We start from the raw sequence: 22812 nt of genomic DNA, 5'->3' as shown, positions 1-22812 counted from the left end.
GGGACCTCCACCAACCCCTAGTTATAGGGGATAACTTGTAACAACTAGAATACCCCTTTAAGGGTAATTCCCCCTTAATGTACACCCCATGCAAATCCTCCCATCTTTCTCCTGCAGGCTAAAGACTCCCGAGACTCTTTGGCGATGGCGCTCTACGCTCAGTGTTTCTCCTGGCTGCTGGGGAAAATTAACGCTCGTATTAAGGGAAAGGAAAACTTCAAATCTATCGGGATTCTGGATATTTTTGGATTTGAAGACTTCCAGGTAATTTCCAGATTGAGTCAGCCTTCTAGAAGAACTCCCGTCTTTTTCAAATTTTTGATTTAAAATCTACGTAATGTATTGAGTAACTTTGTAAATAATTTCTTTTACGGTTCATGCACACGAACATATTTTTTTGTGTCTGTTCCGTTTTTTTTTTTTATGCGGAACCATTAATTTCAAATGGGGCCGCAAAAAAAATTAAAATGACCTAATGTCCAAAAATCTGTTCCGCAAAAAAATATAACATGTCCTATTGTCTGTTTTGTGGACAAGGACGGGCATCGTTACAATGGATCTGCAAAAAAAATGGATGTCACACGGATGTGGATCTGTGTTTTGCGGACCCCAAAATACATACAGTTGTGTGCGTGAACCCTTACTTATCTTCCACTGATTTGAAGCAATATGTTTTCTACTCCAGTCACACCCAAAGTGATCCTGCAGATCAGCCTTGGATTCTTCTGTATGCAGCTTCGGTACTCAAACTGTTGTGAAACTACAACTTCCAGCAGGATTTATCCACTTCTGTGGGAGTTCTGAGAAGGGTATAGCAAGTGTGCATGCTGGGAGTTGTAGTAGGAGCCTACCCCTGTACTAATCTATGTGAGATTCCACAAACAGCGCCACTTTTCTCTATAGGCAGTTTGTGGTATTGCAGCTCAGCCCCAGTCACATGAACAGGCTGTAGCTGCAATGCCAGACACAACCCATGGACAAGAGTAGCGCTGTTTCTAGACGGAAGCAGCCATGTTTTTCTAATCTTATATAATCCCTTTAATGGAGGGAGACCGTCCGTGTGCAGTCACGTTCACACCAGGAAGGGTCAGACAAGGCACTGATCATTTTGTGCCACTTTTGACTCCATTGATGATTGATAAAAAAAAATGGCTGCACAACATTTCACATACAAACAATAGAGCTGAGAAATGGGGATCATTCTAAATTAAAGTGGTATTATACCTACAGTACTATAAATGGAAAAATAGAAGCTCTTTGCGCACATTTTTGATCAAACGGGTGTCGGGCCCATCTACCAGGTGTCGAGGTGGCTTCGGCAGATGGGTCCCTAACACTAACAGAACTGCCTCTCCTGGACTTGACTAAGCCTTCAATATTCGGGGCAGTGTAGGAACCAGCTACATTTATACTCTGCTCAGAAGCCCCAGGCAGATGGGCGTTGCTCAGTCTAAAGCTCCATTCACACGTCCGCAATTCTGTTCCGCATTTTGCAGAACGGATTTGCGGACCCGTTCATTTTTATGGGGCCTCACGATGTGCTGCCCGGATACAGAATTGCGGATCCGCACTTCCGGGTCCGCAATTCCATTCCCGAAAAAAATAGAACATGTCCCATTCTTGTCGGCAATTGCAGACAAGATTAGGCATTTTCTATTAAGTGACGGCGATGTGCAGTCCGCAAAATGTGGAACGCACATTGCCGGTGTCTGTGTTTTGTGGATCCGCAAAACACTTACGGACGTGTGAATGGACTGTTAGGCCTCTTGCACATGACATATATTTTTCGTATACAGAACCATTCATTTCAATGGTTCCGCAAAAAAAAAACGGAACTCATACGGAAATCCGTTCAGTTTTTGCAGAACCATCTATTGAAAATGTTATGCCCAGCCCAATTTTTTCTATGTAATTACTGTATACTGTATATGCCATACGGAACAACGGATCCGTGAAAAACGGCCGCAAAACACGGAAAAAGCCATACAGTCGTGTGAAAGAGGCGCTACCCTCAATATATACTACAAGAAAATTTAGACTGGCACACACTTTTGACTCCATGTTATTCTTTTGCCCAGGTGAACCGGTTTGAGCAGTTTAATATTAATTATGCCAACGAGAAGCTGCAGGAATATTTCAACAAACACATATTTTCCCTGGAACAGCTGGAATATAACAGGTAATGGAGCAGAACACTCTAATCTGTATCCAATTTGTTCCTTCTTGTCTTGAAGCGTACCTGAGTTTTCAAAAAAGTTTCCATAATGGCTGTGCTTCTTTGTACAATCATAGCTGTGAAGGAATCCGTTTTTTTGGGGCTTCCCTAATGTCTTTTTCAGACTAATTATTCCCCTATTCAGCTGCACAGATAGATGCATTTCTCCCACAAGCAGTGGGCATCTGCTAATAGTATGTGTAGTGACGTTCTTTCCCTTACTTCCCACTATGGCTACTTTCACACTCGCGTTTTGTGCGGATCCGTTTACATTATTAATAAAAAAAAGTCTAAGTCAAAATGGATCCGTCTTGACTTACATGGAAAGTCAATGGGGGACTGATTCGTTTTCAATTGCACCATATTGTGTCACATTGTAAGTCTAGATGGATCCCTTAGGCTCCGCATCATAAGGCGGACACCAAACGCTGCAAGCTGCATTTTGGTGACTGTCTAAAAAACGTGACTGACACCAAACGCAGCCAAATTGATGCATTCTGAACGGATCCTTATGCATTGGGGCTGAACTGATCCGTTTTGGGCCGCGTGTGAGAGCCCTGAATCAGATCTCACAAGCGGACCCAGAAACGCCAGTGTGAAAGTAGCCTATGTTGGTTTTCGGTGTTTTACAGACACACAGGCGCTTCCATCAGCCTCAGGATCTCAGCTAGCTCTTACGGGCCCCCGTTTTCTGCGTCTCTTTCACAAGGGACGGATCTTGCCTGACAACAGGCAGTGGACTGCAAATTAGGTGGAAGTGATCTGTAGCGACCATGACTTTACAACTTTTTTCAGGTCGATGTAGGAAGATATTTTTTAAATGAAGTGATTTAGAAATTTGGTGTTTACACCTCTTGTGTGAAAGTAAAGGGACTCTTTGAGAAACTTAAACATGTGCTCTCATTTTTAAGTTTTATGTAAAGAAGCTTTAACACTTAGGATACCAGAGGTTTTTTCATTTTTGCATAATTTTTTTTTCCATGATCCATAACTTTTGTTTTTTTTTACCGTTCACATAGCTGTATGGGGATTATTTTTTGCGGGACAATCTGTAGTTTTTATTGATACCATTTTGGAATGTGTGTGACTGTTTGATCACATTTTATTTAAAAAAAAATTGGGTTAGAGAAGAAAAAAAAATGGCAAATTGGCCATTTTGACCCTTTTTTCCATTACGCCTTTCGCCGTATTGAAAAAATATTTTAATAGTATGGGCATTTTTGGTCGTGGTGATACCCATGAAGTTTATATTTTTTGTTATTTATGTATTTTTTCGTTATACAGAAAGGGGGTGATTTGAAACTTTTTAATTTTTTTTATATATTTAACCGTTTAACTTTTTTTTGTTATGATTTTAAAGTTCATATTTGAGCGTACAAAATCCAATTATTTTTTTTATTCTGAACAATCATGGATTTTTTATATCCTAATTGCTCATTTCTTATGTTGGCCTGCCACCTCTTCAGCAAGGCTCATCATTTTAAAATCAATTACCGGCATCCTCACTGGCCGCAGAGGATGCCGGTAAGAAGCCCGGGTTTTTCACCCTTTAGATGTCTCGTGATTTCACTTGATCACGACATCTATAGACTTTAATTACAGCGATCGGCATTATTGATGGTCGTGGTAATTAGCCGTGGGTCTCTGATGTTTGAAACAGCGGAGACCCGTCAGCCATGACTCCCACTACTCGTGCGAGCGGGTGCCGTGTTTGTCCATCACTCCAGCGCCGTACATGTACGGGGCTGGTAGCGAAGGGGTTAAAGATGTTGTATGAGATTTTGATATTGATGGTCTATCCTCAGGATAGGGTATTAATATCTCATCGGCTGGGGTTCGACTCCGGAGTGCCGCAGCCTATTCAAACAGCTGATAGGTGGGGATTGCCGGGAGTCGGACCCCCACCATTCTGATATTGATGAACTACCCTGAGGATAGACCATTAATATCAAAATCTTGGACAACCCCTTAAATAATTGTATAATGACACAGTCTGCAATTTCTGATTTATGTTGCATTCTAATCCCTCACCTTTTTCAAAATTGTGCCTTGCTGTCAGTGGATGGAAACCTTATTTGCAGAAGATTTATATACAGACCTTGCAGAAGGGCTTGTAACAGAGCGCTTAGCCTGGAGTCAGAACAGGAGGGAGGTTAGTGCCGCTGTTATTTTTAGCTCACAGAGCTCTGCTTAGAGTAGACAGATACATTGTAACAAACCCCCAGCTATGTTAAAGTATCTCAGGATGAGTTTTCAGCTTCAGGATGTTTATGTGAATGTTTCTATTCACTGACAGCAAGCATAAATCATAAAAATGGGGAGGAATTAATGCACAGACTACATTAGCAAGGGCAGACAAGATGGGCCAAATGGTTCTGATCTGCCGACACATTGTATGTTTCTATTATAAAGTTGTGGAACCTATGTTCATTCATAATACACCTATTTGTGTTGCAGGGAAGGGATACACTGGGAAGCGATTGACTGGATGGACAATGCAGAATGTCTGGATCTAGTGGAAAAGGTAAGATCTGTACTGAGTTTAGTGATGTCCTCGCTCGTCCTACCCTCCATGATTCACACTTCTTCTTCTCTCTCCCATCATATCTATAGAAACTCGGTTTGTTGGCTTTGATCAATGAGGAGAGTCGTTTTCCGAAAGGCACAGACTTCACCCTGCTCGAGAAGCTCCATAACCAGCATGCTGTGAGTGCTCTTTACACTGCCAGCTTCCTGTAACTTTGGTATTATTGTTACGGTTTATCTACTTTCAAAATTCTGCACCAATTCATTCCTTAAAGGGGTTTTCTAAGATAAAAAAATGACCCAAAGTTAGGGGGTGGCGTAAATAAACAAAATACCTATTCATCACCTGTTTAATCTCCCACCAGTCCAGATCATCCAGTGCCACTCTCTGGTGCTCCCCAGTGGTCATTGTTCACTTGTCTACAGCAAAGACTAGCCTGTTTAGCCACATGACTGCTGCAGCCAATCACAGGCCTCAGCAGTGTGCATCACAAGACCACTGAGGACAGTGATTGGCTTAGATGGCATATGATCAGCTGCCTGGAAGTAAACAGAGACTGGTGGGGACCAGAGCAGAGGCACCACTGGACTGAGTCAATATTACAATTTTATGTAAAATAAATATATATATAATCTTCATTTCTGGCTATTCTATCACCTCTATCTGCCGTTTTAGCAGTTTTCTTCTGTGCTTGCTGAATGTCTAGTTTGAATTTAGCTCCCATACACTGCACACACAGAAAGTAGATGAGAACCTCCTTCATAACTGTCTCTCAGTCACTCAGAAGCAGCCCCTGGATAATGGAGGACATTACAGAGAAGTACTGACCTGCATGGTTGTGAATGAAACACTTGTGCTGAGCTATAACTATCCTATGTAGCTGTGCAGTCTCTCTTTGTCTCTGCCTGTCTCCTCAGCTCTTGCACACTCTCCCCCTTTCCTCTCTATAGTTTGCATTGACATGTGTATGTATGAGTATGATCTTCTTTCTGAGATGATCCATGATAAAATTTTGCAATTGGCAAGGAGAAAGAGGGTGTGGGGGAGGGGTAAACGGCTCATAACATGAGAAATAGACGTTTCCCGCTGATAAAACATATTACAAATTTTATTGTGGTCGCTTATGCTATTGATTTATGCAAAGTTTTTTGAAGAGTTAGTGATCATTTAATGAGAAAATCCTGCCACCACTAGAGGGAGCCTAGTAGTTTACAGAGTTTAATAGGGAGATATTTGAATCCTTAGGCAGAAGGCTCCTCTAGAGGCAGCTGCACACTGAAGCTTTTAATTTCCCACACTCTCCACCCAAGAATGTCCCCACCAGATGCAGACTTCATTTTTTCAATGCAAAGTTGCATAAATGCCTACTTTTTTGTGGTCAGCTTCATAGACCAGTCCCGTAAAGATCAGGACTGTTGGAAACCTACTGCTATATAATAACTATCTTCTTTTTTTGTTGTGTTCCAGAACAACCCACATTACGTGAAGCCTAGAGTTACTGAGAACCAGTTTGGCATCAAGCACTATGCAGGGGAGGTAAGTGCACCAAATCTCTTACATCACCCTGATCCTGAGGCACAAGGTGACAATATCTCATACACAGAAAGACTATTGAAGACTGTTCTAGCACCATGCAGGTGTGGCCGTGGCTGCCTGTGCTGTGTGGCCGTGGCTGCCTGTGCTGTGTGGCCGTGGCTGCCTGTGCTGTGTGGCCGTGGCTGCCTGTGCTGTGTGGCCGTGGCTGCCTGTGCTGTGTGGCCGTGGCTGCCTGTGCTGTGTGGCCGTGGCTGCCTGTGCTGTGTGGCCGTGGCTGCCTGTGCTTTCTGGCCGTTGGCTGCCTGCGCTTTCTGGCCGATGGCTGCCTGCGCTTTCTGGCCGTTGGCTGCCTGCGCTTTCTGGCCGTTGGCTGCCTGCGCTGTGTGGCCGTGGCTGCCTGTGCTGTGTGGCCGTGGCTGCCTGCGCTGTGTGGCCGTGGCTGCCTGCGCTGTGTGGCCGTGGCTGCCTGCGCTTTCTGGCCGTTGGCTGCCTGCGCTTTCTGGCCGTTGGCTGCCTGCGCTTTCTGGCCGTTGGCTGCCTGCGCTTTCTGGCCGTTGGCTGCCTGCGCTTTCTGGCCGTTGGCTGCCTGCGCTTTCTGGCCGTTGGCTGCCAGCGCTTTCTGGCCGTTGGCTGCCAGCGCTTTCTGGCCGTTGGCTGCCAGCGCTTTCTGGCCGTTGGCTGCCAGCGCTTTTTGGCCGTTGGCTGCCAGCGCTTTTTGGCCGTTGGCTGCCTGCGCTTTTTGGCCGTTGGCTGCCTGCGCTTTTTGGCCGTTGGCTGCCTGCGCTTTCTGGCCGTTGGCTGCCTGCGCTTTTTGGCCGTTGGCTGCCTGCGCTTTCTGGCCGTTGGCTGCCTGCGCTTTTTGGCCGTTGGCTGCCGTGGTGGCATGTTTGCAACTGCCTATGGTCTAATGGTCTGATTCTTGGTCTTTTCTGGCCCTTTAGGTCACGTACGATGTCACCGGCTTCCTGGAGAAGAACAGGGACACCTTCCGTGATGACATTTTGAACATGCTGAGAGACAGCAGGTAAGATTATTGAGAGCTCTGCTACTCTGGGGGATCTGTCAGATGTCCGACACCTCTCCATACGCTTCTGTCTTTATTACTTAGGTTGGATTTTATCTATGATCTATTCGAAAAAGTCTCCAGCAGATGTGGGGGGGAAACACTGAAGATGGGGACAATGAAGAAGAAGCCGACAGTCAGTTCTCAGTTCAGGGTAAGCGCAGCCATAATTGTTCAACTTGCTCATCTCATCTCATCTCCTATAAGATAAATATATTATTATTACTCATTTCCTATTATATCTTTATGATGATTGGAGCGCCATCTTTCCGATGCAGAGCTCCAGATCTCCTCCATAGCCACAGTGTTATATGACTAAACTTCTGTCTGCCTACTGCCACCACTTGGGGGAGCTCACTGCATATGGTTATATTATAAAAGGGGGTTTCTTATCTGGGACATTTATGGCATATCAGTAGGATACACCATAAATGTCCGATAGGTATGGCTCCCTGGATGGGGCCCCGCAATGAACAGAGGGCATACTGCCCATGAGCAGAATCCTCTCCAATTCATCTCTATGCAACTTCTGGAAATAGCTGAAAATGGAGGAAAGTTCTGCATGTTTTCCACTGCTCCTTTCACCGACAAAACAGAGCTTGGCTATTTTCTGAAGTCCCATAGGGGTGAAAGCAGGGTATCTGCAAATGCACAGCTTGCTGTCCATTCACTTTGGGCCCCGTTCTTGAGATTTGAGCAGAGGTGGGACCTGCACCTAGTGGACATTTATAGCATATCCTATTGATGTGCTATAAATGTTCTGGATGGGGCAATCCCTTTAGGCTGCGTTCACACGGGCGAGATTTCCGCGCAGGTGCAATGCAGTAGGTGAACGCATTGCACCTGCACTGAATCCTGACCCATTCATTTCAATGGGGCTGTGCACATGAGCAGTTTTTTTTCATGCATCACTTCTGCAATGCTTTAAAATCGCAGCATGTTCTATATTCTGCGTTTTTCACGCAGCCCTGGCTCCATAGAAGTGAATGGGGCTGCGTTAATAACGCATTGCATCTGCAAGCAAGTGCGGATGCAATGCGTTTTTCACTGATGGTTGCTAGGAGATGTTGTTTGTAAACCTTCAGTTTTTTATCACGCGCGTGATAAAAAAACGCATCAAAACGCATTGCATCCGCGTGGAAAAAACTGAACAACTAAATGCAATTGCAGCCAAAACTGACTGAACTTGCTTGCAAAATGGTGCGAGTTTAACTGAACGCACCCTGAACGCATCCGGACCAAATCTGTCACGCTCGTGTGAACTCAGCCTTAAGTTCAATGTATAAAGAGTATGCAGTGAGCTCCCCCTAGTGGTGACTGCAGGAAGGTACCATATAACTCAGTCTAGGCTGGGGATTGGAGCTCTGCATCACAAAATGGAACTTTGCCCTATAAAGTTATATTTTAAGAAATGAATACGTATTTGAATAGTGGGTGTAATTACATAATTAAAGGTGGCGATTCACTTTACAGAGATCTGTTCTGTTGTATCCGTGTGTAATAAAGTTTCTATATTCGGGTCTATGCTCTAGTATCATTGCTCATAGTGGTGCCATGTTTTCTAATCTTTTAGGAATCCCTCCATTCTCTCATGGCGATGCTGAATACCTCAAACCCCTTCTTCATCCGATGCATAAAAGCCAATACTGAGAAGGTGAGTGCCTTCTATTTACCCAGGGGTGCTCCGCCAATGAGGCCAGGTGAGGCAGCACCAGGTAGGGGCAAGAGGGGGGCAGCCATAGGGCCATGGGCTGAAGGGAAGGGGTTAGGTTTAGAAATTGGCATTGGGAAGGAGGGGGGGGGGGGGGGGGAGCGCCGTTTCAGTTTTCGCCTCGGGCAGCAGAAAGGCTAGGTGCACCCCTGTATTTACCCCAGACTACTACCCTCAGATTAAAATTAAGCTCTGATTGGAGTGACTAGAAAGATTTCTATTAGTTACTTGCATCAATAGCAATTACTCAATATAATATTATTGTGATTGGTCCATTGATGGGAGAAGTATCCAATAGGCCTGTTTGAGCTGAGAGTCCGCTACAGTTGCATCTAGTCTACATCAGGGATGCTCAACCTGCGGCCCTCCAGCTGTTGTAAAACTACAACTCCCACAATGCCTGCTGTAGGCTCTTCGGGCATGCTGGGAGTTGTAGTTTAGCAACAGCTGGTGGGCCGCAGGTTGAGCATGCCTGGTCTACACCATTCTCTGTGGGGTGGACTACAGACGGATACAGTTTCCTGCTCTGATACATTGTAACAAACTATCCCAAGATGGGAGAGGATTTGTGCTGGTGGTTTGTTTTGCTCACAGTAGATTGCCTGGCTGGCATACATTTGTAATAAGCCCTGTGAGAAGTATTGGGTAGATTGAAACAAGAATGATACAATTCATTGACAGCAAGCAATGATCTTGCAAATGATCAGAAACTAAGCACAAAGAATATTAGAAAGTTGCAGGACATTATAGTGCTTCATTCACATAAACCACAAAACCCCATCCAAATGATTTCACCCCCTTTTGGGTCTTTTTTTTTTTTTTGGCATTTCTTTTAGCTGCCGGATAAGTTCAGCCCGGACGTGGTCCTAAATCAGTTGAGATATTCCGGAATGTTGGAGACGGTGAAGATCAGGAGGGCCGGGTATCCCGTCCGCAGGCAGTACTCAGACTTCATGAGCAGGTAAGTGCATCAGAGTCATTTGCAGTTTACAGTGCGTTTAAATGTTAGACATATTAACGTACTAACAAGAATGATCACATTCACTGACAGCAAGCATTGATGTTGATGCCAGTACGGAACTGCAATGCAAAGTATGTTAGAACCTTGCAGATTTTTTTTTTTATATATCCTTTTCCGCCTCATATACTCTGTGCGTAATAATGCTACAGCTTTAATATCAGTAGTGGCACTGGCTCTCCGTGGCATCCTTGCATTGACCACCTTCACGGCCTTGCGGAATACTGACTGCTAATTATCCGCGCGCAGGTACAAGATGTTTCTGAAGAATATTACCAGTACTGACGACGTTCGGGGAAAATGTGCGGCTCTCCTGCAGACCTTTGATGACTCTAAGAAAGAATGGCAGCTTGGAAAAACGAAGGTACCAAAACCAAGAATGTTTGATCTTTAATTCATTACTGATCTTCATCCACTAGGGGGAGCCCGAGAGCCTGTACAGATCTAAAAGCAGGGAGCTCCACCTAGTGGTGGCTGCAGTTTTTTTTAAATCATTTTAAGTGAATGTTACAAAATGCACCTCCTGAAATCAAATACATACATCTTTTATCCCCATGTTATATTTTAGCTCCAGTATTCATAATTTAAATTATTCATTTAGCTTTGCAGTGGTTGGAGCTGCGCTCCTCTGGTACAGAACTCCAGATCCTAGGCACAGGCATGGAGTGAGTTTATCATTCTCTTTGCAACAGGATTCTGGCAGAAAATTGTTAAAAAAAATGTAATTTTTAGGATTTTGCAACTCTTTAGGCACTTTAAAAAAATGAGTGAAAAAGTGGGCGTGGTTAGCTACATTAATCAGCCGCAACTTTTCGAAAAGTTGCGGACAAAGGTGCAATCTTACTTCAGTAGGGAGGTAGAGTAAAAAAAAAAAAAAAAAACACTGGAGTCACAGCTCAAGACAAAAGTGTCATGTGCCAAAAAAGTGCCCAAAAATGATCAAAGTGTGACATTTGGTACATTAGGCGCAAATTACAGCAATGCAGACTCATATCAAAACTGGAAAAACCTGTTTGCCTGTGGCCACCACTAGGGGGAGCTTACTGGACATGGTTTCAGCATTTAAAGGGGTTTTCCCATCTCAGACAATGGCGGCATATCACTAGGATTTGCCCCCATTGTCTGATAGGTGCGGAAGTTGTGGAGGATGCACTGCGCATGCGCAGCTGCTCTCCATTCATTTCTATGGGGCTGCCGACAATAGATGAGCTCCCCCTAGTGGTGACATTTGGAAAGCCTGCTTATCTATAGCATGTGCTGTATGTAGATACCCTCTGGATTTACATGTGTGGGAGAACTCGTGTCCCCAGTAGCTGTGCTGGTACTTGTAGTTCTCCGGCAGCTGGAGCCTTCCACAGTTAATGGTTTTGTGATTGATATGCTCTTTTTTTTTGTGCTGTTGTTGGATTCTCCTCTGATGAAATGTCGCGTTGAATATTCTTCACGTCATGAAGTGAGCATTGTTTCTGTGCTGAGACAGAGTCGCTTGCTTAGACGTGACAAAACCGCCATGACTGATTTGTTTGCCCTGTGACGGCGGTGACTGCGCCCTGTGGTATGAGGCAGTGGGCGAGGGAGGTACAGGGTGTTGTGTGGGTCATGGGCGAGGTGACATCACGTGGAGATCTGTCAAAGACAGAGCCAGAGGGGAGTCACATGGGGGTTGCCCCAGTTGGGTGGCACAAGTCGGGAGCTAGTGGATGCCTGCCATGCCTGAATGGTTACACTGGGTTATTGTGGACGGGTTCTGGAGCCTGTAGCCTCGGGCGTGCGGCACAGAAAGCCTCTTTGTTCTGCTCAAGGTCACAGGCTGCGCCTTTTGTGTCTTAGTATTTGGGACGTGTTCTTTTAACAGTCGAGAAGTGTTATCGCAGTTAATATTGATCTTAACCCTTACTGTGCAGCGTCCATCCTCCGTAAGGATCTGATCCCCTTGTGTTGTCCGCCTACAGCTCTGCTACATATCTGCCCCTGATGACAATGATGCTTAGGCCTCGTTCACATCACCGTTTCTCCTTTCCGTTCTCCGGCTCCGTTGAGGAGCAGGAGAACGGAAAGGACGGATTCTGCAGATAACTGAGACCTAACTGAGCGTAACGGAGCCTAAAGACCCCATAGACTATGATGGGGTCCGTTTGGTGTCCGCTCAGAACATGATTTTTAAGTGGAGACGAAAGTCCTGCATGCGGGACTTTCGTCTCTGCTCAAAAATCATGTTCTGAGCGGACACGGAACGGAGCCCATCATAGTCTATGGGGTCTCTAGGCTCAGTTACGCTCAGTTAGGTCTCGGTTATCTGCAGAATCCGTCCTTTCCGTTCTCCGGCTCCTCAACGGAGCCGGAGAACGGAAAGGAGAGACGGTGATTAGTGAAAAGCTCTGCAGCTTTCTACGATACTTCATGTTTCATTTTCCCCACAATTTTCAAGATCTCTGCTTGCTGACACTTAAAGGGAGTCTGTCATTAGAATTTCACTTTTTTAACCCTTCCCATAGCTCCCTAGCATGCTTACAGTTAATAAAAACGTTACCTCTGGCATCAATCCTGGACTTCTAAAACCATCAAAAACGATCTTTATAACATATGCAAATGAGGGCTCGCAAGTGCCCAGGGGCGGCGTTACCCTCGTAGGTGCCCTGCTAGCTCAGCCTTTTCATTGCTTCCCCCCGCCCCTTCCTACCCTCCGCCCGCCCATCCTTTCCCTCTGACCGCCTATCTACCAACTTGTTATTCCGCCGAGATCCCGCGCCTGCGCACTCATTCCTTTGGCCGGCGCATGCGCACTGCGATGCCCATTCCTTGTATGGCATCACAGTAACTATTGCGCATGCGCCGGCTAACGACACGAAAACACAACAAAGGAGGCGGTCCATCGGCGCATGCGCATTAATTACTGTGATGCCGTACAAGGAATGGGCATCGCAGTGCGCATGCGCCGGCCAAAGGAATGAGTGCGCAGGCGCGGGATCTCGGCGGAATAACAAGTTGGTAGATAGGCGGTCAGAGGGAAAGGATAGGCGGGCGGAGGGTAGGAAGGGGCGGGGGGAAGCAATGAAAAGGCTGAGCTAGCAGGGCACCTACGAGGGTAACGCCGCCCCTGGGCACTTGCGAGCCCTCATTTGCATATGTTATAAAGATCGTTTTTGATGGTTTTAGAAGTCCAGGATTGATGCCAGAGGTAACGTTTTTGTTAACTGTAAGCATGCTAGGGAGCTATGGGAAGGGTTAAAAAAGTGAAATGCTGATGACAGACTCCCTTTAATGGGGATTTTTTTTTTTTTTTTTTTTATGCAGAGACTAAAAAGTTGAGTAGCTGAGGGGTTGTTAGAATTGTACCTGATGCAGACAATCCTCTAGTAGCGCATATCTCTGTCCCGATAGGTTGCTACATTTTACCTGCGCTGATACATTGTATCGGTCTGGAGGGCACGCAGTTTAGGAGCGGATACACTTGTAGCAAGTCCTTAGTCTAGGCTGTCAGTATCGGACCGGTGGCGGTCTGACTCTTCACTCCTGTCGATCAGCCGCTTGAAGTTGCACTTGGTCCATCGGTGCAGCCTTGTGTTTGCTTAATGGGTTAATTAATGTTCTGAACCTGGAAACCCCTGTAAATGACAGCAAGTTGACCTTGAAACTCAAAGTATTAAACTTCCAGAACTTTTTTTTTTTTTTTACATAAACCCTTTAGTGCATTTAAAAATGACACATGAGAGTGCACCATCTGCAGTCCGATGCCTCATATCATGGTGGTGACCGCTATGTATCTGTGACGAGCAGAAGGGCCCTTTTACATGGGCAGACTTTCTGCTCGCTACAAGCATTGATCGGTGATGTAGAAAGTTAGTCAGCACTCTTTAACCGCCATTGACATGTGGCAATCATCACATGATCATTCATCCCCATACAGATTTCATACGATCATTCATGCCTGTACAGTTTTCATACGATCATTCATGCCTGTACAGTTTTCATATGATCATTCATCCCAGTACAGTTTTCATATGATCATTCATCCCAGTACAGTTTTCATATGATCATTAATCCCTGTACAGTTTTCATACAATCATTCATCCCTGTACAGTTTTCATATGATCATTCATCCCCATACAGATTTCATATGATCATTCATCCCAGTACAGTTTTCATACGATCATTCATCCCAGTACAGTGTTCATACGATCATTCATCCCCGTACAGATTTCATATGATCATTCATCCCTGTACAGTTTTCATATGATCATTCATCCCTGTACAGTGTTCATACGATCATTCATCCCTGTACAGTGTTCATATGATCATTCATCCCTGTACATTTTCATACGGTCATTCATCCCCATGCAGTTTTTGAACAGGGCAGTGTTCATCCAGCTGATCATGGGTGCGTGTAAAATGGCCACACACAATATTTATTAGTATTTTATGTTACATTAAGCAATGATCACGACGGCAGGGAATTTTATGGACAGCCTGTCGGTCATCCCATTGACGGACACTTCAGTCATCCTCTCAGTCAACAGTAGCAACTTAAAGGGGCACTCCACTATGGAAAACCTTTTTTTTTTCTTCAGGTGGCTGCCAAACACATTAGACTAATGATGGCCAAACCCGCTGTTATGTACATGGGGTTGTCCCAAAATTTCCAGACAGGTGTTAGATGTTATGGGGGAGAAGAATCGGCCTTTTTCAATGTCATCATTCCTGATTCTTTTGTTCTCAGGGGCGATAGGCTGCAGTCAGAGGCTCCTGGCAGCAGCTTTCTCCCTTCTTCCATTCAGAACACATGCACGCTCGGCTGCGCCAGCATGCAGGTATATAGATGAAGGGGTCGGGAGGGATAGCGGTCATCTAGACAAGCATTAGACTGGTCCGCCGGCTGCCACCTGATCATAGGGACCTACAGCAATCTGCTTTAGCAAGTGTGCAGATCCCCTGCAGCACCCCCACAGGTGAAGTCGAGCATTGCATGGTGCTTGAAGAAATCAGTGGGACATCTGAGTATTGTGCAAACATGCCGGGTCCTTCAGAGCAAGAGACACTCTCTCTATAGCCATAGATACAGGGCAGACGTATTGGACCACTCTTTTAAGAACTTGCATTTGAAAGGTTTTCTGCACCAAGCAGCCCCTTCAGGAGAAGACCTGCTCCAGCCATGTTCTTATGTTTGCACCCCCTTCCTTGCTCTGTGCCATACATACTACTTCCAGCCAACTCATTGACTCTGCTCCATGTGCTTTTTCTCCCGTCGATTGTTTGTGAACGGAAGGAACAACTTCTGGAAGGAAGCTGGGAGCACAAGGAGGGGGCAGATTCTTTGTCATATTTTTTAACCAAATAAAACAGCTGCAATCGCCTGCACAGTATAGAGAGCGCCATGCTGCTTGGAGGGTGATGAGAGTTTCTGGGCAGTGCCATCTACTCCTGACTCTACCCTTGGTGTGTATGTCTGCAGATCATCGCGCCTGTGTTCCCTAAGCTCGTCAGTGTCTTTTTTTGGGGGGGGGGAATCTGGTGGTTTGTCTTGTCTCCGTTGCATCTTCTATACTGTTCTGCGTCGTTCATTCCTGGGTTATGTATGTGTCTGGATCTTCCTGCAAACCCATCCCTGTATCCTGTGTGCATTCCTATGTCCCTCCCATCCTGTGTGCCCTGTGCAGAGGTAGCAGAGCTGAGTTGGTCTTGTTAATGCATTGTGCTTGCATGCTGTCCTATCTGCAATCATAATCCTTAAAAAAAAAATCACATAGCATGACGAGCTTTACACTGCTACGTGAGTCTGCGACGGTAGCGGAGCTTAAAGGGTCACTGAGTTTGGGTAAAACCTTGGATATGTCATAGAGATATATATTCTGTAAGGGTCTGAGCGCTGAGACCCCCTCTGATGGCTAGAACGAGGAGAGAGAAGTGCGCTCGTATCCCGCTCTCTCTCCTCACTCCTCAAGATGGGCCCGTAGCCTTCAGCGAGGAGAGAGAGCGCGATACATGTGAGCTTCTCTCTCCTCGTTCTCGACGCTCAGACCCCCACCGAACAAAAGTTCTACCGAAACTCTGTGACCCTTTAATTTGACATGAATGATAATGCATTTGTGGTTTTGCATAGGACTGCAGAAGTCAGACAATCGAACAATGGGCCTCCAAAGAGGAGAACAAAGGGAAGGTCCAGCAATGAATGGTGGCATCTCGCAAACTATGCATTGCTGCCTCAGACAAACTGGACTCTGCTGCATATGACACTTGACAAACACTGCTTCATCTGTGCACTGCTACTCCGTCCTCTATCATCTGGTGCATGCCCTTCTCAGCTCACTGACTCATATCTTTAGATCGCCCCCTACTCCTCCTCTGCTCAACCCCTCCCCGCGGCTCCTGGCTTTTCTCTGCGCTGGAGGGTGAGAGAATAGTCCTAGTGCGGAGACTGACGGGGCTGCGCTGCCACAATTCCCACCTGTCACATGGCTCCCGCCACCTCACTTACAGGGTGTCTTTGCTCACCGACAGGTGTTCCTCAAAGAGTCGCTGGAGCAGCGTCTGGAGAAGAGTCGGGATCAGGAGCTGAGGAGAGCGGCGTTGGTCATCCGAGCCTACATCCAGGGATACATTGCCAGGTAAGGCTACAGCGAGAACCTATTCTGATTTTAGTTTGTTATTTCGCTTTATGACCTTTTTTAAGATGTTCCCAAGGTGAAGTAGCGCGTGCATACCACTGTTTACCAGACACGGTCCCACTCCAGCACACGTGGGGTTAATCAGATCGATCCAGTAGAGATTTCCGCCGTCAAAAGAAGTACATGGTAGACGCCAAGTTCACTCTTTTGTGTTATAGACCCTTCTTGCACCAGCTGCAAGGGGCACGTTCACACACAGCGAGACCTGCCGCGGCAAAATCCAGACCAATTGTGCAGTTTTTGGTGCAGATTTGCGGCAGATCTATGGTAAAATCTGAATCAAATCCGCTACTTGATTTTCCACTCTCCATTGTAGTCTATGGGCTTGTTCACACGTGGGAGATATGTCGCGGATTTGCCGTCGCTGTTTTTTTCATGCCTTGTACAGTGTCAGCGAAGTGAATAAGATTTTCAGAAACCTCATCCGTACGCTGCATAAGCAGTCAATAGCGTAAATTGACCGGCGGTATGGGTTTGAAATCTGCAGCATGTCCTCTGTGGATTTCACCACCCTTTGCAGTGGAGAAATCTACAGCCATTGTGCGGTTTAAAAAGTCGCAAACGCGCAGTATGCGGTATTTTACTGCCATAAAACTGGGGTGGGGGAATGATAAAGTCCCCCCCTTAATCTCCTGACCCCAAGAGCTTGCCATCTAATTTCCTCAATGCACTGAGCAGAGCAACCAGAAATCCTTCCAGCTTAAGACATGGAAGCGCTCATTGTCAGGAGCGGCGCTGTGATTGGAGGTAGATGATAACGATAACTCCGTCGCCCTATTTTTAGTCTGTGCTGCTACTCGGGGTCAGCGGCAGGATGTAGGACAAGGTAATGTTTTTGTTCAGGGACTGTTTGTTGCTGCAAGGAATCAGTGCAGCGGTGATGAGGGGAAGCGATGGGAGTCAGATGTGCGATGCACGTTCCTGCTTTCCAGCACCTCCGTCCATCCAGGAGTCAAGGATCCTGTGTTCATTAGTGATCTAGAGGGGCCTGGATCTGCAACGGAGCCAACTCCAGTGAGCCGAGAGTAAAAAGTTTGTAGAAATCCCTTTCACATCATTAAGGAGGGGGGGGGGGGGGGGTCTGACTCCCGGCACCCTTACCGATCAGTTGTGTGAAGAGGTTGAGGCGCTCATGTGATAGCGCTGCTGCTTCTTCAAAATTACCTGCATCATGTCTCACTTAGGGGAGTGTAAATACAGCTGCTCGTCCCATTCAAGTGAATGTATTGTAATTACACAAGCAAGTTGACGCGCAGGTAATTTTGAATTGGAATCGTTGCCCGCACAATCGCCTTAACCACTTCAAACAGCTGATCGGCCGTCGTCAACTTTACCGGTTTGGTAAAATCTATTTTTCATTATGCTTCAGAAGGAGGAGAAGATTTTGTATTCTGTATAATCAGAAAATTAAAAGGTTAAAGCATTTTGGGCTGCAAGAGTAGTGAGTGGGGTAAGGTACAAACTACTTTGACCACATATCTCGCTCAGAAAACTGGTTGTTAATTTTTATATTGTCAAGATAATTTAACCTGTCTGCAATACTTTAACTGCACCCTATGTACAAGAATATAACTACTATAATACTGCTCCTATGTACAAGAATATAACTACTATAATACTGCTCCTATGTACAAGAATATAATTACTATAATACTGCTCCTATGTACAAGAATATAACTACTATAATACTGCTCCTATGTACAAGAATATAACTACTATAATACTGCTCCTATGTACAAGAATATAACTACTATAATATTGCTCCTATGTACAAGAATATAACTACTATAATACTGCCTCCTATGTACAAGAATATAACTACTATAATACTGCCTCCTATGTACAAGAATATAACTACTATAATACTGCTCCTATGTACAAGAATATAACTACTATAATACTGCTCCTATATACAAGAATATAACTACTATAATACTGCTCCTATATACAAGAATATAACTACTATAATACTGCCTCCTATGTACAAGAATATAACTACTGTAATACTGCCTCCTATTTACAAGAATATAACTACTATAATACTGCCCCTATGCACAAGAATATAACTACTATAATACTGCCCCTATGTACAAGAATATAACTACTATAATACTGCCCCTATGTACAAGAATATAACTACTATAATACTGCTCTCTATGTACAAGAATATAACTACTATAATACTGCCTCCTATGTACAAGAATATAACTACTATAATACTGCTCCTATGTTCAAGAATATAACTACTATAATACTGCCTCCTATGTACAAGAATATAACTACTATAATACTGCTCCTATGTGCAAGAATATAACTACTATAATACTGCCATCCTATGTACAAGAATATAACTACTATACAAGTACTGCCTCTATGTCCAGAATATAACTACTTATAATACTGCTCCCTATGTACAAGAGTATAACTACTATAATACTGCTCTCTATGTACAGATATACTACTATACTGCCTCCTATGTACAAGAATATAACTACTATAATACTACCCCCTATGTACAAGAATATAACTACTATAATACTGCTCCCTATGTACATGGGATTTTCAGAAGTTCTACTCTATAGTGCACTCTTTGCTCTCTGTATAGTCTATATAATTCCATCTTTCTGACTTGGGATAAGAGTAACAATTCTGTAGGTCAAGGAGGCTGAGGACACAGAATAGCAGGAAGCTAGAGATGCTTATGACATTGGTCTTGATGGAATGCATCCACTCACTAACTTCCGCTCTCTTTTCTTGCAGGAAGCATTATAAGCACGTGCGTCTCAGCATCATCACAATTCAGAAGAATTATCGCGCTCATTTCTGGAAAACCGTGTACCTTAGGCTCCAACACTCTGCTCTGCAGCTTCAGAAGCACTGGCGCGGGAGGACTGCGAGACACCTGTATCAGCAGATGCTGGAGGAGGAGAGGAGGCGACGAGAGGAGGAAGAGAGAAAGCGGAAAGAAGAGGAGGAAAGACGGAGGCAACAACTGGAAGAGCAAAGAAAGATGGAGGAAGAGCGGAGAAGACGAGAGGAGGAAGAGAGAAGGTAAAGGGCTAAAGTCATGGAACTCCTCTTACCTCCTTTTCTTGTAGAACTGCAGATACTGTTTGTAAAAACTCCATCTAAAAAGACTCTCAAGTTCTTCAAAGATCTCTTACCTTGAGGTGACCTATAAAATGTGCTAATGCTTCTTTTTTCTTCTTCTAGGGAGCAGGAGAGGCTGGAGGCTGAGCTAAGGGCTGCTCAGGTTAGTTTTGCAAATATACTATTTATGCTTGGGTCCCTTGTACTAGGAGAAGATGGTGGTCCATACCAATTTGGTCAGATAGGTGTCCTTCTCAATTGTTTGGTAGAAACACCATCTGACGCTATGTTTGGTTGCTGAGTTATAGGGAATTGACCTATCCCGGAATTTGTATGCTTCTGAAACCCAATAACACCTTTTTTCCATCCCTTATGCAGTAGATATTTGGTAAGAACATTTGTCCAGTATTAACCCTTATGACATTTACTTGTAGGAAGAACAGGAGAAAGCTCGGAACCTAGAGAACCTTCTTCTACAAGAAGAGGAACAACGACAGATGGATGAGATCTTGAGACTGGAAAAAGAGATTGAGAAATTGCAACACCAACAGAAGATAGATGGAGTGTCCATCACCTGTACGGACACACGTAATGAGCTGACTCGACAGCGGGAGGAACAGATCCATAAGCTAGAGAAGGAAGCATCTCGGGTGGCTCAAGAATTCCTGGAACTTTTGGACTTTGGACACTTGGATGAGAGTGCTAACAGCTTAGAGAATGGAGTTGATGGAACCATGAATGTGGATGGTAGTTTGGTGGCACCTTTGGCTGAAGAGGAGATAGATGAAGGATTTCACGCGGATGATGAGATGTTGCCGCCTCCACCCCCAATGTTGCTTTTAGAAGACGATGATGATGTCTTTAAGACCAGCGAGAGCTTCTCAGAGAATGGAACCTACACGCAAATTCCCGGCAACTCCACGGATTCACAAGTTTCTCCTCTAGAGCCTCCATCTACTCAAGATGTATATAGCGCCCTCTCTGACAAGTCTGAGAGCATTTATCAATGTCTATCGGATGTCCAGAGTAACAGCGACGAGGCCCAAGAGCCCATTTACAGCTACCCCCCTGATGTGGAGTCAGACTATGACCATGAAGAGTTTGATGAAGGTCCACCAGGTTCTACAGATGCCAGGAACTCAAGTGATGGTCACTTAACGGATGAGGAGATTCTTCGTATCTCCAAACCTGGCAGTTATGGCTCACAGTGTGGCAGTCTGGATTCGGTGAGTAATCCAGACCAAAAGAAAAGTTCCTCGCTGGCCACTTGTCATTGCCTGGTCTTGTTCTTAGCCAATTGCTTGCACACATGGTGTCCCATGTTGGGTTGGTATGTGTACAGTTCTTGTTTTTCACTTGCGTGCCCTTGCTATATTGACTTTTCTGAGCTCATCTATATTTTAGTGGCCGCAGAAAAGGTTTTTATTGTTATCGCACTTGGACTTTAGTGTTTTGCTTGAGCTTTGCAGGAAATGTTTGTGCTGAGGTTACAGAATGGTCATAAAAGCTCTGTGTGGACTATTAAAGTTTATTCAACATTTCTCTTGTAGTTCTTGGACAGTGATGAAGAAGCAGACAGCCATATTGACACTGATGAAGAGCTGATGACCTCACGTGTCACTCTGTTTAATGGAGGGGGTCCACCCTATTTTCACAGTTACCTGTATATGAAAGGTAATAGATTTGATCTGTTTATTTATTATTATGTATTTATATGCGTCCCACCTATGATGAGCTATTTATCGGGTGTCCTTCGGCTGAGATTTAGTGATCAGCTGTAATCTGTGAAGGAACCCAGGAGCAATAGTTTTTTCCTACAGCGCCACCACATAGAACCTTTAATCAATTGGTTGCATGGAGATACTGAGTCCTCCCTGGATGTTCTCATTCCGGCTAGTAGATGAAGATCCTGAATAGGTGACCATCCTTTGCTAAGGGTCTTAGTGCTCTTTTTAAGGTGGCCATATGCTGCAAGATTACAGGAATTAGAAGACCAGTGACTATAATGGCATTATAATATTAGTTTTGTCCTGTCATAATCTCCCTGGTACAGGACTGTAGCTAAGGAAGGGACTAATAGGCCACAGGGTGTGGGTAGGGGGGCACCATCAAGCCACTCTGGCCAAGGTATTTAGATACAGTCTTCTCCTATCGTTATTTCCCTGGTAAAGAACTGTTAGCTAAGGGGGATGGTGGGGACTGATGGGCCACCAGTGTTTGGGTAGCCACTTTGGCTAAAGTATTTAGATACAATGCTAGCTCAGTTTGAAGGAAAATCTAGTTGGCTACATCCAAGTGTTGACCTTGTTCTTTAAGCCGGTGGCCTTATGAACATGTGGAGACGTCGGTGGTGTGTCCTCAAAGACGAAACCTTCATGTGGTTCCGGACTAAGCAGGAAGCTTTGAAATCAGGCTGGCTCTACAAGAAGGGTGGTGGGATGTCCACTTTGTCCCGACGCAACTGGAAACGTCGCTGGTTTGTGCTACGAGAATCCAAGCTGATGTACTTTGAGAACGATAGCGAAGAACGTCTAAGAGGAACCATCGACGTCCGCACAGCCAAGTGAGTCCTAGCCTGGTAGGAGGTATATATTACATCCTGAGCGTGTCTGACTCCTGTGTGTTGTGTCATTCAGAGCCATCATTGATATCCATGAGAAGGAGAACGCTCTGGATGTTGTGACCGAGGAGCGAACGTATCATATCGTGGCAGAGACTCCTGAAGATGCGAGGTAAAAGCTACATTACGATATATTCTATATATGTATAATGCACCCCTTCTAATACCCTTAGTGTTTCAGTTCCTCTCCATTTCCCAGATCTGTGCTGGCAGTCAATAAATGGACACCTTCTTGTTTTCATGCATAGGCTAAAAACCTGTATACTACTTCTCACAGCTGAAGGTTTGCTACACTTGTATACAGTGAGCTTTGTGCTGCTTTGCTGCTCTTGCTCTCTAGTTCCTTGCTTGATCCATTGTAGCAAACAAT

At 45.0% G+C, this 22812-nt stretch overlaps 1 protein-coding gene across 1 annotated transcript in view; it reads left to right on the top strand.

Moving 5' to 3' along the window:
- The window catches only part of LOC122945833 (unconventional myosin-X-like), a 98755-nt gene that overhangs the window by 47567 nt on the left and 28376 nt on the right, over positions 1 to 22812 (top strand). Inside the window, exons 12-28 of the mRNA XM_044305060.1 lie at positions 118 to 264; positions 2079 to 2179; positions 4673 to 4739; positions 4829 to 4921; positions 6210 to 6278; positions 7220 to 7302; positions 7387 to 7495; positions 8915 to 8995; positions 9889 to 10013; positions 10320 to 10434; positions 16566 to 16672; positions 19493 to 19783; positions 19946 to 19985; positions 20257 to 21048; positions 21373 to 21496; positions 22139 to 22385; positions 22459 to 22554. Coding sequence (XP_044160995.1) covers positions 118 to 264; positions 2079 to 2179; positions 4673 to 4739; positions 4829 to 4921; positions 6210 to 6278; positions 7220 to 7302; positions 7387 to 7495; positions 8915 to 8995; positions 9889 to 10013; positions 10320 to 10434; positions 16566 to 16672; positions 19493 to 19783; positions 19946 to 19985; positions 20257 to 21048; positions 21373 to 21496; positions 22139 to 22385; positions 22459 to 22554 — 2687 coding nt within the window. The remainder of the gene's footprint in view (positions 1 to 117; positions 265 to 2078; positions 2180 to 4672; positions 4740 to 4828; positions 4922 to 6209; positions 6279 to 7219; positions 7303 to 7386; positions 7496 to 8914; positions 8996 to 9888; positions 10014 to 10319; positions 10435 to 16565; positions 16673 to 19492; positions 19784 to 19945; positions 19986 to 20256; positions 21049 to 21372; positions 21497 to 22138; positions 22386 to 22458; positions 22555 to 22812) is intronic.

Source organism: Bufo gargarizans, chromosome 8 (genome assembly GCF_014858855.1).
Source record: "Bufo gargarizans isolate SCDJY-AF-19 chromosome 8, ASM1485885v1, whole genome shotgun sequence".
In the NCBI taxonomy this organism is placed as follows: domain Eukaryota; kingdom Metazoa; phylum Chordata; class Amphibia; order Anura; family Bufonidae; genus Bufo; species Bufo gargarizans.
The sequence above is the reverse complement of the archived record's forward strand: the minus strand, read 5'-3'. Positions and strand labels throughout refer to the sequence as shown.